This window comes from Athene noctua, chromosome 2, assembly GCF_965140245.1.
Source record: "Athene noctua chromosome 2, bAthNoc1.hap1.1, whole genome shotgun sequence".
Taxonomy (NCBI): Eukaryota; Metazoa; Chordata; class Aves; order Strigiformes; family Strigidae; genus Athene; species Athene noctua.
In genome coordinates this window covers 164301199-164316825 of record NC_134038.1, presented here as the reverse complement: position 1 = coordinate 164316825, position 15627 = coordinate 164301199, and the positions used below count along the sequence as shown (strand labels likewise).

The 15627-nt window shown below is 41.6% G+C and overlaps 1 protein-coding gene across 1 annotated transcript; it reads left to right on the top strand.

The window, feature by feature from the left end:
* Positions 1 to 7492: 7492 nt before the first annotated feature.
* Positions 7493 to 10636, top strand: NEUROD6 (neuronal differentiation 6). The gene is made up of 2 exons (XM_074898188.1): positions 7493 to 7635; positions 9069 to 10636. The coding sequence occupies exon 2, from the start codon at positions 9090 to 9092 to the stop codon at positions 10101 to 10103; it is 1014 nt and encodes a 337-aa protein (XP_074754289.1). The 5' UTR covers positions 7493 to 7635; positions 9069 to 9089; the 3' UTR covers positions 10104 to 10636.
* The last annotated feature ends 4991 nt before the right edge of the window (positions 10637 to 15627 follow it).

Below are 15627 nucleotides of genomic sequence, written 5' to 3'. Positions count from 1 at the left end.
CTTAATCTTTTCTTCTTTACTCTGTCCTAGGATAATTATGAGGCTTGCAATCGGAATCTGAGAAATTTACAGCTCACAACATCAGTGTGTCGACTTGCCCAGTTAATTCGGTGAAAAACACATTAAAATGTTTTTTTATAAAGATGAGAAACATCAGTTACTCTAAAAGTAGATCTGCAGCTAGTAGTAATAGAATTGTTCATTCATCACTGAAAAAAATGATCTTTAAATATTATTTAAATTATTTAAACATTATAAAAAAAATTTAAACATTATAAAAATTATTTTGGAAAAATATCATTACAGCCCAATCTGAATTCAGCACCATTTTACAGCTGAGCTGAAATTGGCTGTGCCTTTCACTTTCTCAGAAGCTTGGGGATCGAATCCAGAAAACAGTTTTATAAAATCCTGTTCTATTTGCGGTCAAATTCTGCCACCGAATCTCCAGTACTCTCTGGGGAAAACTGATCCTGTGGGTAAAACACCTCAAATGACCCAGCTTCCAATCTCAGCTGTGACAAACTTCTTGTGTCTTGAGGCAAAATATGATGGTCAAGATCATCCAAGGTATATTGCTGTCCATCTTTCACTGCCTTCAAATCAGTGAAGATGCATATAGTTTTGTGCAATAGGAAAAAGCAAGAAGACTGGAGGATCCAGTGACTATGCTTCATCTAATCTGCTTCTGAAAAATAATTTCTGGAGCATTTATCAAACAGAGATCAGGTTCTTGTTTACTCCTAACACTTGCATCAAGCGTTTTAAATCAGGATCAGTGCCATAAGATCTTTTCCTCCTGGAAAGTAGCATTTCCCTGCTTCATAGGAGTGTTATAAAGATGAACTTTGAATTCTGGCACTGACTTAGGTTTGTTCGGTTTGGTTTGGTTTTTTTAACCCAAAATTACCTTTCTTTTCAATAAGGAAATATCTTCAGTAAGGTTTTTAAGTACACACATGATCACATGTTGCAGATGCTGGCTGGCAATTGCAGATGGTAGAAGTCAACAGTGTAACACAGATTTGGGAAATGTAAGGGAGCCCATAGCTCATTAACAGCTGGGGATGCCTGTTTGCACTGGTTTTCTGCTTTTTGAATGTTTTGAACATTTACTTATCTTCATCAGACCAGTATCTCAGGAAGTGTCCTGTCCAAGGAAGGTTATAAATTCAGATAATAGAATGAAAACCAAAAGGAGCAGGTATTCCCTTTACAGTAAGCCTAAGTCATCTTGCCCCACACTTAATATTTTATTTCCCAAAATCAAGCACTTCAGCTGAGCTGTGCTGTTAAGAAACTACCTGCGTATTTGTACGTAAGGAGGGACCATAGAGGTTTTATAGACCACTGTAGCTCTGGCATTTCCTACTGTCAGCTACTCAATTGCTCAACTTTAATAACATGCTTTCAAAATAGCTTTAAAGGAATTTTTATTTCTAAGGTGGATTGTTTTGGTTTTGGTTTTGTATTTTCTTGAGGCGTTCAGGTATTACTTCAGCATGATGCTAAAATTTGCCTGAGGAGTGCATGCAAGAGAAAGGAAAGGATGATTCTTAGTTAGGAGCTTACAGCTCACCTGAACCTGAAAAATTTCATGGGGGTAAAGAAAAGTCATTTCTCTAGCCTGAGGGCTTTCTCCCTGCTGAGTTTCAAAGGTCTGCTGCAAACAATGGAAATGTCACGAGTTTCTCACAAACTTTTCAAGGATCTTTTACAAAGTTCCCCTCACAAAATATCCTATAATTTCCTGGGAGAGAACTGTCCACCAGAAACTGATGTTATTCTTCAGTTTTATTTTGCACTTCCATCGAGTCAGTGTTAAACTTCTCTGGTTCCTTGCATCTTGCATTTAATTCAGATCATGCTGCACAGTCCTAAGCAAACTGCTTATCTCAGCGTGTGCTTTCTGTAAGGCCGTTCTGGTCTTCTGACTGAGTCGGTGCTGTGGCCGCACACTCAGAGCTCCCACCACTTCCCAGAGGGTCTTTGCCCCAGTGCCACCTCGCCACGCAGGGCTCAGCATGTCGCTGTTCCTCACACAAAGGATAATCCTCCCATGGCGAAAAGGCTGCAGGAAGGGAGAAAAAGTATTGGGAGAATCCACATGGGTGACCTAGGGAGAATATCCCATCAGGCACCTCTTGCTGAAGGAGATTTGCAGCAGAGAGAGGAAAGCAGCCCATCAGCCTCAGAGAATTTGCAAGGAAGGAGTGCCCCCTGGTTTATGGAAGAAAAAGCCTGCATCATAGCCAGGGGGTCTGCCCGGGGAAGAGGAAGCAGCACAGGTCTCTTCTGGGGTCACACACACCCACATCACCTCTTCTAGAAGGGACTGGCTTCAAAGTCCATCCCCAAAAACACGCTTTGATGGGGACAGAGACATTCTCAAAATGGAAACATGCCTGTAGACACCAGCAGAAGAAAGGGAGGATAAAAGCAGGATCACTAACTAGCTATTTGACAGAGATTGCCATTAAAGAGTAGGTGCCAATCAGCAACGTCAGGGTGTGTGCTACAGCCCAGTCTCCCTGATGCAGCCTCTAAAGGCTGCCAAACGCATTCAGCTCAGAGCATCCGCAAGGTAGGGTAGCAGAGTGTGACAACCCCAGTCACCAAGTATGAATGAAAAAAACCAGTTTCTCAGATGTACTATAGGGTTGCTTCACACCACAAAGCAATAGGAATGATCTCAAACCCCTGCAGTTACAAGAAATGACACAGCTCTGTGACTGGTCTGTCTAGAGCATTTTTCCCCAGGGAGAGAAGTAGCTTAAATCCAGTATTGCTGCAAGGTACATATCACCTCAGTCTGGTAATAAAACTTTCAGGCCCATACTGTACAACTGCTTTTCTTGGTGGAACACATTTTATTACTTTTAAAAAAAAAAATCTTTTCCATTTGAAGATTATTTGGTCCCACCTTCTCTCGACTCGTTTGTATTAGTGTAAGCCAGGAGTAGCTCTGAATTAATGGGATTATGCCAAATATATGTCATATCTAAATCAGACCCATTCTAGTCGTGTGTTTCAGAAATCTTAGAACAATATCCAGTCACAAACTCATTTTTGGTTAACCATAAGCAATTAGTATTAGAGACCATTTTCAAATTATAAATTCATGTTTTATTCAAGGAACTCTCATTAAAACAGAGCAACTAACCTCTCTACAGCTCTTTCATATTTGTCCATAACAGCCTATTCAAAACATAAAATTAAGAATGTCTGATTAGAGCAAGAAGTACATCCTCCTTACAGGGGGCTTAGATAGTGCAAAGCACATTTATAATATCTTGCAGCATTAGCAGATGGGTTAAATTCATGTTTTCAGGCTGAACCAAATCCTCTTGAGCTAATGTCGGTTACTTCTCTGAGATGGGGGTCCTTACTAGCGTCTTCTTTAATCTCTCCTGGGAGAAGGACATATATCCCTGAACATCATCTTAGCACTGGTGGGAGAGGGCTTAGCCAACTTGATGGGAATGTCAGGTTCCCCTCACAAAGCAGTCCATAGTCTACAGCAGCATCCTGGGGACACAGAGAGGCAGAAAAGGGGCTGGGTCACGCCTGGACAGGGATGGACATCACTTCAGTCCCATAGTGTACTAGCTGCACACAGGATAGGCAGCTGGCATGCAACGTGCATATGGCACATTGGTCTGGTCCCTCCTCTGGCAGTTCCTTCTGTAGGGATGCTGTCCCGCCTTCACCAGAGAGTTCCAGTTCTGACCAGTCCGAAACTCACTGGGGCTTGTAGACCAGAGGCCCTGCCCAAGAAACCATCCTCTTTTGCCCTGCTTTTGTTAAAAAAAAAAAAAAAAAAAAAAAAAAAAAGCAAAAGAAAGCAAAACCAAACACAAACAAAAAGCCCCCCAAAAATCCCCCCACAAAACCCCCCAAACAGGTATTTCCCACCTCTGCCTGAGCTCTGAACTTGGCATGAGATTGGAACCAGGAGCCACTGTTTTTTGTACTGTTACCCATGTACTTGCCCCTCGTGATCTGGCTTTGCAATTTGAGATGCCCAAGGCAGCACAAGTGCCTGCCGAGGGAAGCTGAGAGTCCAACCCTGCTGCAGGCTTATGGTTGGGTTCTGGCTTAGAAGCCAAATGCAGGAGCCTGCCCAGAAGTGGGTGGGTTTAGAGAGGGTATTTCTGGTCCTCCCCCAGGTGTTTGGGCTGTGCCTGTGGGTCCTGTGGAAAGAAAGCAAACTCATGCCAGGTCATGAGCGAGGAAGTAGGAGTTTGGCTTTTCAAGACTGTTGCCATGACTTTATGTGCACAAGGAGCAGAGTTGCTGTGACATTTAGTGACTACATTCAAAAGATGAGGAAGCAAAGAAAAGAAAAAGATTTAGCGAACTGCCACTTCTGAACAGTCCCTCGCTGCCTGCAAGGTCCCACTGCAACCAACAAACGACCCAGATTACCACACACCAAACTGGTCCTGAGCAAACATCACTAGAGTTCCTTAATTCTGATACAGTTCTCCTGTTTCAGTGAAACCGTGAGATATGGGCCAGTTGGGAGAGGGTGGGAGAGAATGATGAAAAAAAAAAAAAAAAAAAGAGAAGAGTAGAAGCATTCCCTGGGTATCCAGTGGTAGTGTATTGAAGTTACTGAAGGACTCCCATTGATTGCAGTGCAGTTTGGGTCAGTCCCCCTGATGCACCATGGAGGTTCTGCAGTCCTTTGAACTCAATATTATTTCAGTGAATCTATTAATATTTGGCTGTGTTAAATGTATTATAATATTACATTTGAAATAGAGTCACTTATAATTCAAAACTATACAGCCTGGGCACAGGAAAAAAAATCTGTAGTATGTGTTCAGTAACATATTTGATGCTGTGCAGCCGTTCTATAGAGTGCATTTAACTGTGTTTTGTGTATTATTCTTAACATGCATTCACAGTAGACAGCAAAGCAGCAGTTATGGGGTATGCTGTGAATGCATATTAACAGCAGTACACATTTGCATATCATGGATCCATAATACAAAATGCGTAGTAAAATCCTTATGAAAAGTTATTATGCATGCACAGTAGAGGCTTTTTAAACCTTGATATCTCAGCTATTTTGTTTCTCCACTATTTATTTGAAAATATTAAAAAGGTCAAATGATGGATTAAGAATCTGCAAAAATGTAATGTTACTACTACAGAGGGAATCCTTCAACACAAACTAATTCATTTATTTTGTTTTTAGTGGCAGTATAAAAGCCATTCAAAAATGCATTTTACAATAACACTTGAGTAGTTTAAAAACCACCTACTTCAGCAATAAAAAAGGACAGAGAAAATATTTTTATAAAAGTGTATTTTGGAGGCTGGGTGATATAACTGGAAATTCTGATGGTCCTTCCCTTAACACAGAGCCACTACAATGTCAACCTTTCCTTCAATTTCTCGTAGTATTTTTAGTATGCATTGAAACAGGGTTTGGTTCCTCAGGACTTTGCATATTTAGATTATCGTGCATTGTATAATACTCTGAATATGCAAAACACTTGAAAAGGTTGACAACCCTTAGGACCTTCCACAATATAAATCTTAATACATAAATTCCTTTTGAGAATAATGGGATTCTACCCTCCTCTCTGTTACACAGATTGTAATATTTGGGATAAAATGGAACAAATGTTATGAATAGTACAGTTCTTGCTCCTTTTGAACAGTTGTCACTTAAGTTTTAATATCTTTGTCACTTCAAATACATTTGCCTTAAAAAAAAAAAAAAAAAAAAGAAAAATAAACAAAAAGAGCCCTGAGCTCCATAAAGAATGAATAACCCGATATGTCTCAGTCTGTAAAAAAATACAAAGTTTGGGGTGAGGGATTTCTTTTTTTTTTTTTTAACAAAAGGCTCCAAAATCATTGAGTGCATGAATGTAGGTGTACATAACAAACTGTCCCCCCACCACATACGTTTCTATTTTGCTGTCTTATTTTTTTGTTCCCCTCTCTAATCAAAAAATGTCTAAACAGATTTAACTGAAACTTTGTGAAAACAAAATAATTGGACTGGGACTGAGAACATTAATGCCAAGCTTGGGCCCAATGTGAATTAAAGCAGATGAGTTATAAACCCTTCAAAAACAGGATTTATAATGGAAACGCTGACACAGACCCATAACAATAGCAGCTCTGCCAGGGATTATTTTAATACTAAAAGCATACCCAGTCGCTCACTTTTTTAAAACAGAGATTACTTAGTCACTAAAAGGCAGTGATAATACGCAATAATAATGAAAGCAAACTTTTAAAAAAATGTCTCTGAGATGGCACATCATTCCCTCTGTAACTCTTTTGATATAGCTTATATGTGACACGACACTCTTAAACAACAAAAAAAACCCACACAAACCCCAAACACACCAAGGTGGAGTTTGCCATAAGCTCCATGGCAAGGCTGAGCAGAGACGCTTTGTCAGCTCCGTTTAACAGTTTCTTGCCTGTGGAAAGAGACAAAAGGGTTAAGGGAGTACGGGAGAGGCAGCTGATGGGAGAAACAAGGGCATGAAGAAAGGAGCAGCCAGGGAGGCAAATGGAAAAACGGGGAGATTTTTAGGAGGAGGAAGAGCGTGTTTCCAAAGGAAATAACTCAGTTGTTAAAGAGATTTCGGGGAAGCGTTCACAAAAAGGCCAGGCAGGCAGAGAAAATTTGGCAGAGGGACAAAGCCTCTGAGCACCCCATGTTACACCTGTGAGCGTGTCATCGCGCCGGGAGCAGGTGGGTCCCAGTCGCACCACATCGCATCGCACGGGGGCAGGCTGGGGGCCACACGCTGCCGGATAAATGCATCGCTTGTTAAATCTTCACCTTGCATGTCCAGTTTCCTACAAATGCATCTTTTCTTTCGGAAATGTCAAAAACCACTGAGGGATGAGAGAGGAGAATTTCATACAGGCAGCAGGGTGCTTGCTCCTGTTACCCTGCTTTCTGGGGCGACACACTGCACTCAAAAAAACCCCACACCCCAAAAATTGCTCCCAGCAGCTTTATACAAGAACTACTTTTTGTGACTGTGGTATGTGTTACAGCACCGGCGTTACTTCCCCATTCCTGCCTTCCTTTTTTTTTTTTTTTTTTTTTTTTTCCTGGGTACCAGGTGCAACAGAGGGACTCAGATCAATACAAGACAGCACTTTTCGTATAAACAATACCGTATTAACAACCACAGGGCAGCCGTACCTGTAGGCAGGGATAGCACCAAATGTTGGCATGTCTATCTGTGCAGCTAGGCTGCTAAAAAGAAGCAGATCCAGTGGAAATGCACCTACTGTATGTGAAATGCTGGTGCAGATTTTTTTTCATTTCTTTTTTTTTTTTCTATCAGTCTAACCTTCTGTGTTGATACATGAATGCTGGTACCCACTTAGAGGGATGCCAGATGATCAGTGCAGAATGAAGGTCCCAGGAGAAAGGCTCACGTGGTTTTCTCTGCCCCGTGACGTCACTAGCAGATGGCATGGGTACCAGCTCTGGCAGTTGGCATCAATGTCACTTTTTAGAGATCAATGAGATAGTGCAGATATACACAGATCTAGACTCCAGGAGACGATGCGACATTCAGACTGAAAAGATTTGGAAGGCAAAAAATGAAAACTGATTGTTGAATGAAATAAAAAGCTAAGGTAATACAAATAAAGATATATTTCAGTTGGTGCTGGGTGTGCATGCAAGTGTTTAAAGATACAGTATCATTGTCTTGTATTTTATGTATGCTATTTACTGTCTAATAACTCCTCCTAACATTTTATTCTTCTGATGCAATTGCATACTTTCATTGGTGTTATGTAATATTGCAAGTGTATAGACAATACTGATAGAGTTAGTCTTTGACTGGGGTTTTTGTTTAGTTTTGTTCTATCAAAAAAAGTCCCTGCATTCGTTTTGCTTGTCTCTTTGAGGACAGTGGGATCCAAGCTTTTGCTGCTCCCAAACTGCAAACAAAAGCAAAATAATTGGGAAAAGGAAATTATTTTCCCATTCCAGGCTGGATTCTGAGCACACGTGCAGGGTTGCAGTCAGAATCTACAGACCGCTCCTGTCAGCTACGAGCTGGAGGGAGACGTCTGAGCCTCGCAGAACATAAACACTGCTATAGCGTGCAGGGAATTTTTCACCTCCCCCCCACCACAATTGATGGGGGAGAAAAAAAAAAAGAAGGAAAGAAAAAGAGAAAAAGCAAATAAGTTGATTCTAGCTAAACAGAGAATATCAATTAGAATTTTTGCTGGGAAAAAAGGAAAAAAAAAGGTAGGGGGATTTTATTTCCTGACTCTAATCTGAATAGATTTAGGGTTAGATCATTCTGATTTTTGTCTTAATATGAAATAAGTAATATGTGTTTTTCATACAAATCGTGAGAAAAAAAATTATTTGTTTTTACTTATGTTACTAGCTGAATGATGGGGGGGGGGGGGGGGGGGGGAATGTTCCATTAATTTTTTTTTCTCACCCACTCTAACTTACTAGAGTTTAATACCTTGATTCGTAAGGGAAGAAACATGGGGGGGGGGGGGGAAACAACTTTGAAATATAAGTCTAAAAGTGACTTTAAAATATTTAACAGTCAGTTAATAGAGATATAGCACTTTTCAATTTTAAAACTGCTCTCGCTCTCCTCATTTTTTCACCCAGGGGAATTTGGATTAATGAAATTTCTGTATTGCTTTATCATGTTTTGCATTTCTTTGAATTCCATGGTGGCAAGGGTTTGAAGGGCTTGTTTAAAAATAAAGATAAATGAGCAGGGAGCTAATTGTACATTTTGAATATTGATTTATTCTATACTTATCTGTGAGAAATGTAGCTTTTTAGTTTCAAGATCCTGAACGTATCAACTATTTTAAAATTCTGGACAGCTTTTATTTTTTAAAAAATTAGCATTTGCAACTGGCATTTTATGCAAAAAAATATAAATTGTGCATTTATATATATATACACACAGTCACTCATACACAGAGTGTGCACACAGACGCACGAAAGGTGCATGAGGATGTGTGTGTAAGTCGGCAAACTTTGAAAATGGAAATATTTAAATATTGTGCTGGCATTCTTTCAGGTAACTTAAGATTATAGAACCATGTTAACACTACCGTTTGATGAGTCTGTTGTAATGCCAGAATCCCAGATGTGCAGAAAGTTTTCCAGAGAAAGTGATGACCAAAAGCAAATGAAGAACCCAGAAAGCTTTTCAAAGCAGATCGTGCTCCGAGGAAAGAATATTAAAAGATCACCTGGAGAAGACACAGAAAAAGAGGAGGAGGAGGAAGAGAGGGAAGAGGAGGATGAGAATGGCTTGCCTAGGCGAAGGGGCCTCCGGAAAAAAAAGACAAGCAAGATAAGGATGGAAAGGATCAAATTCAGGCGACAAGAAGCCAACGCTAGAGAGAGGAACCGGATGCACGGCCTTAATGACGCCCTGGACAATTTAAGGAAAGTGGTCCCTTGTTATTCTAAAACACAAAAACTGTCCAAAATAGAAACTTTAAGACTAGCCAAGAACTACATTTGGGCTCTTTCTGAAATCCTGCGAATTGGCAAGAGACCCGACCTGCTCACCTTCGTCCAAAACTTGTGCAAGGGTCTGTCCCAGCCAACTACAAACTTGGTGGCGGGATGCCTGCAGCTGAATGCCAGAAGTTTCCTGATGGGCCAGGCAGGCGAAGGTGCCCATCACACCCGCTCGCCCTACTCTACCTTCTACCCCCCCTACCACAGCCCCGAGCTTGGCACCCCCCCAGGGCACGGGACTCTCGACAACTCCAAGTCCATGAAACCCTACAATTACTGCAGCGCTTACGAGTCCTTCTATGAAAGCACTTCCCCCGAGTGCGCCAGCCCACAGTTTGAAGGTCCCTTAAGTCCTCCCCCAATTAACTATAATGGGATATTTTCCCTGAAGCAAGAAGAAAGCTTGGACTATGGCAAAAATTACAATTACGGCATGCATTACTGTGCAGTGCCACCCAGGGGTCCCCTTGGGCAGAGCTCTATGTTCAGGTTGCCTACAGAGAGCCACTTCCCTTACGACTTACATCTGCGCAGCCAGTCTCTCACCATGCAAGATGAATTAAATGCAGTTTTTCATAATTAATGAGGAAAATGAAAATAAACAGTGGTCATTCACCTCCCCATCTAATTAAGAGCAAGCAGATGCTTGGGCACTGCATAATTGGCACAACTCTATTTAACGTGTTTACTAGTTCCTAAAGTGTGTTTCAACTATTGTGGGGATTTTCTATGTATTAATAAATCCTTTTTCCGATAAGTATTTTTCCTTTCATTTTTTTGTCTGTAAACACTGTGAGATTATGTTTCCTCCAAGAGGTTTTTTCCCCCTCCTTTTTTTAAAAATTTTTATTTCCCTGTTTGCTTGATTTGTTGAGCAGTGTGTCTGAATAATATCGCTGAAATAAAAGCGTACACACTGTGTAAAGTCAATGTCTATTTTGATTGTACAGTAATTATACAAATGCATGTTATTGAAATCAGATTAATAAAAATGATGTATTTATAATTGGTAGAAAATATATATTATGTATTTGAGGAGAACTGGATTAAAAATATTCAGAACTTTAAAGAAATTATCTCAGAACTGAGATGGGCTTGCAATATGCAGAGGTGAGAGTGCAGCAATATTGAAAGCTATGCAAAAAAAAAAAGCAAACAAAAAAAAAACAAAACAGTTTTTTGGGTTGTTGTTTTTGGGTAAGCTAAGGAAAAACAGTGATTGTCACTGACATTATTCAGCCTGACCTTTAGAGTGTTGCTGGCAGGGGCCAGATGCTAATATTTTAGAAGATGTTGTTGAAATTTTGCCTCAGTTATTTTGACCATATATAATCAGCACTTTTTTTTGTATTATTCTGACTTCAGATGTAAAGGTTTGTTATAACAATGTATAACTGTGGTTTCTCACTACGTACTTTAAATGCAATTAAACATAGATGTTTCCACTTTTAAAATACATCTATTAGCTGTGATACTGTATTTTGCCTGATACTTATTATTTCACAGTATACAGCTGCCTCTGGTCTTGCCTACACAGCTTTCTTCCTCGCACCCCTGTAGTGCTTGAGCCTAGGGATGGAAATCATGAATTATCAGGGCGAACCTTGTGCTATTTTCAGAAGGATGTATTAACGATGCAGTAAAAGCGGACCCAAAATATCACAGAAACAGCTGTGTGCTAAATGTAACACAGGTTAGAGGAAGAAGGTAACTTTGTCTTGTCGCTCAGTGAAACACCAGATTTCATACGGGAAAGGGCCCTGAGCAGACATGCAGGCCACTAGCTGCCCCTCCAGCTCTAGCTCGTGGAGGGGGGCAGGAGCGCGGGAAGCATAAAAACTGAAGAGAAAAGGACTCCCTGAGCATTGCTAAACCTAGTCTTGGCTAATAAACAGCACCAATAAACTATAGATGTGTCTGCGGCCCACATTAGTTCAGCAGCTACAGGGGACTGCACAGCCCCTCGCACGGAGCTGAGCTCAGCTGAGCCTTGGTTGTTTTCTAGCTGCTCAGAGCTATTTCTCAGTAAGCTACACGTGTGACAAAAGGAATGAACAGTTGAGCTAAAAGGCAACAGTCCTTAAACCTGTGAGTGAGCAAGACCTCTTGATTCTGAGGGATAAATAGCAGCTACCTGACAAGCATTCACCTGAAGTACCAAAATGCTATGCTGTGAACGAGCAGTGATTACTTTTTTAAAAATCTGTATAAAAAGAGTAAATTCCACATGCAAGTTAGAGACTCCTGGTTGAATCACAGTCTGGGTTGCTCTTTGTTAATGACACATCAACCTCGGACCCTCACTTGAGTACGCAGCTTGACAAAGAGGGGACGGGCCAATTTTTCCTTGATAATTTGCCTAACTTCACAAGTGGGACTTATTGTAAACAATCTGCTCCCTCAAGCATTGCAGCTCCTTCAGGAGAGCAGCAGCCTGACATTCACCTATTCTAAATAAGACCACGCTACACCAGGAGCTGGAGAGGGGTAACAAGTCCCAAAGTTTGGATCAGAGTCTAAATGCTTCCAAGTTTGCAGAGAGGGGGTGGCAGACATGGGGTATTGCTCAACCAACATCCTTTCTAGACACCAATATCAGGCTCAAAATAGAGCCTTCTGAAGCAGTCTTGAGCCACGGGTCAGGTGGGTTAGCTCAGGATTACTCCACCTTTCATCAGGGTCAGGAACCGTGGAAGACACAGGCAGTGGTTTTCTGCCTAGGGGGAAAGGTAATGGTTAATGACTCTCAGCTCAACAACATCTCCAGGTGTTTTTTCACCAAATATAGGAGGGGTTGGGGGGAAGAGAATAGGTTAAAATAGATTGCTTTTGCTGTTATTCAGAATTCGCTGATATTCAGCAAAGCGTGGAAAGGTGACAGGAGAGAGCAGAAGAGGGAAGAAGCCAGTCAAGGAGAAGAAAACATGCAGTCCTGGGCACAGACTGGCACAGATTGGCACAGAGACACTGAGATATATTAATATATCACAAGGATCTACAGGCAAGTGGTCCTGGAAAAAGGGGATCCTTTGAAGCGGGGGGAGATACCCTCCCACTGAACGGTGGCAACAAAGTTGTCTAACCACGTTTTCTAAGAGGAATCTCCTCCAGGAGGCTGAAAGTTAGCAGAGCGCTTCAGAGCAGCGTTGCTGCACCGGGTGAGGGTGCGTTTGCATAGGTTGAGAATGAAGCAAGGCGGCAGCTGTAAAGTCCTGCACCAAGGGAAGGAAATGCCTGCCGCGATACATTCCGAGGCACCCGGGGGGTGTTAGGACTTCAGGCTCTGCAATCTGGGGGTCTCCAGCTCTGTGGCCCTATATTAACTCAATAACTCATGGGCCAGTTCCAGTTTCCCCTTCTGGCAGCAGAAGCAAAGGGAAAGGGGAAAAAAAAATATCCCTGCCAGTTCAGATCTTTCTCGCTCACTCCACGACAGATGGGGAGGCAATTCGCAGCCAGATTCCCCCTCTGGTAGCTCAAGGCGGGCACCACGCTTGCTCAGGGCATTGCAAATTGGAAAGCCAGTCCAGAATAAATAATGGAGCAAGTCATAGAAAAATATTGAGACAGCATAAAAACACCCGACGTTCCCTGTCTGGAAGGGTATAGATTATTTAGAGATACGGAGGTAGGGGATCCCCTTGAGAGCAGGCTCTCTCACATACCTTCTCTTTCATGCACGTGACAAACATTTCTGTGCTCCTTCACTGGCCAGTCACAGAACATAAGGTGCTCCAAGCTCTGATGTGATTTATAAAAGCTTTGAAGTCGCCTTATTTTAGGAAACAAATCTGAGCATCGAGAAAGTTCTGGTGCTTTAATCTTACGGGAGCAAAAGCCAGTGGGTTTCTTTACCCATAATCTCCACTTTATAAGGTTTGTCTTCTTTCAACACTATTCATACAGCAAAACAAAGCTGTTCATTTCTGCCTGCCTTGTTCTCCTCTTAACTGCCTTCACTTCCTTGAGGATAGAAATATGTAAAATAGCAACTGCTCCAGAAAAATTAGGTGAGAAGTTTCTATTCTCCCCTGTCCTCTAGCACAAGAGTAATGAAGCCTTCTGTCAATTTTAGAGGTGGGAACCCCAAAGCTGGCAGAAGAAAAGCTATTTCATACGTGGCTTTGTTACACAGTGGAACTCTTTGCCATTTATTATTTCCCAGAGTAACATTCTAGCGTGATTTTTAAAAAGCACTGTATGTTTTTATGGTATCAGAAATACCCTAATTATTTAAGAATGGCTGTACTGGTTCAGATTAAACATCCATCTAACCTAATATCCTGTTTCCGACATGAGGGCATAAAAAAAGATGTCCAAAGATGTCAGAAGAGAGTGAGGAAAATAAATATTTGTTTTACTAATAAAAATGCTGGAAAAGAAACAGCACATCGTGTTCCAGGATTTCAGCCAGCCCTGTTGAAGACAGGGATGAGCCTGAACTGGAAAAAGGAGAGGGGGGCATGACAGCGTACTTCAGGGTTTGCACCCTTTCTTCTGCAACACTGGTCTCACCAGTAATCACAGAGTAGGATGGACTGGTAGCTCTAGGCTTTATCTCTGAACTCTACCTCAAAAAACACCTCATCAGGAGTAAAATTTAAAACCAGTGGCCCCAGCTCCACAGTCCTACAATCTTAGTGCAACTGCAAAGAGAAGGAGGGATAAATCACTGCTTTGCCAGAGCTCAGAGAAGATCTCAAAGCTCCTCTGCATTACAGTAGGAATATGCTCATTTTAGGACATATCTTGGCTGTTCTCCCTTTGGGACTGTCTGCATTCTTTCACTTCATAGCTATCTGCACAAAGATTTTTAGAATGTATGGAGATTGCACAGGCACAAACGTGACGGCAGGTTTTTTCTACACAAGCAATTCCCTTTCCCATTTTTACCCCTACTTTACTCTTCTCTTCTCCCCTTTGCCTGTAGGGCGCTCAAATGGCAGCAAATTAAGTGAAATGCCATCAATAAAGATGAATGAAATCCCAGTGAAACACATGGCAGAATCTTTCCTTGCAAAAGCAAATAGTACTTGCCCAATTTAAAAAGTAGCTGCATGGTTTTGTTTTTCAGATTGTGAATCTAGCTTGACTCAAGCCTAGGGTTATATTTTATGGTCCATAGCCAGTGTCAAAGCAGGTTTAACCCCGGTACCAAAATCCTACAGCATTTGATATACAAGTAGCAGAGATGGTACCTCTTTGAGCCAAATTGTCATGAAAGCAGCTCCCTTTATAAAATTTTAACAATTTCCTAATTAATAGCAAAACCAAACAAACAGAAAGAAACAAACCGAAAGAAACCACTCCTCAGTAATCTGTCTGTGGGTCTGACCCAGAGCTGAACCATGGCAGCAGGTTGTGATTTTGCTCTGGAGAGACACAGATCAGCGTGGCAAACAGCTGGCACCGTGCCACCGTAGAATCTCAAGGGCAGACCTGTCTTGTCTCACTGATACAAATCTAACTACAGTACACAGGGCTGCCATGCAGAATCGCACTCCCAAGCCCTCTCCACCGCACAATCAGACCTGAGCAAGTCGATTCCCAAAAGTCTTGCATGTTATGCCAAGAGGGTGGCCTATTTTCCTGCAGAGACTTACCCTAGAAGATGTGCAAGAACAAGCTAGGAAAAGGGAAAGGAAAGCCAAATTCACAGGCAAAGGGGCTCGGAAAAAAAAAGTTTCTTTTTTTTTTTTTTTTTTTTCCTTACGCCTTCAGTGTGGAGTCCCTATGACTTGCAAATGGCTTAGAGCTGGCATCACCCACAAAGGATGTTACAGCGTTGTAAAGAGGTTTCCTCCCCGACCCCCGCAAAACATTGTTTTCTCTTGATTGTCTTCCTTTGTCACTAGCTCCTTAGACTTCCACATTTATCCCTGCAACTGCGCTACTTGCACTATTTAATTCTAGGACACCATGTGTGTATAACATATCATACAGAAACAAACCAGACCTGGCTGTAGCTGAAATTCTGGACTCCTTCAGGAGGTTAAAAAAACCCCACAAAACAACAAAACCCAACAACCAAAAAATCCTATTGGAACAGAAAAGCAACCTTTACAATTCATCACTTTTCTAGGATATTCGGTCTGCCCCCATCCCCA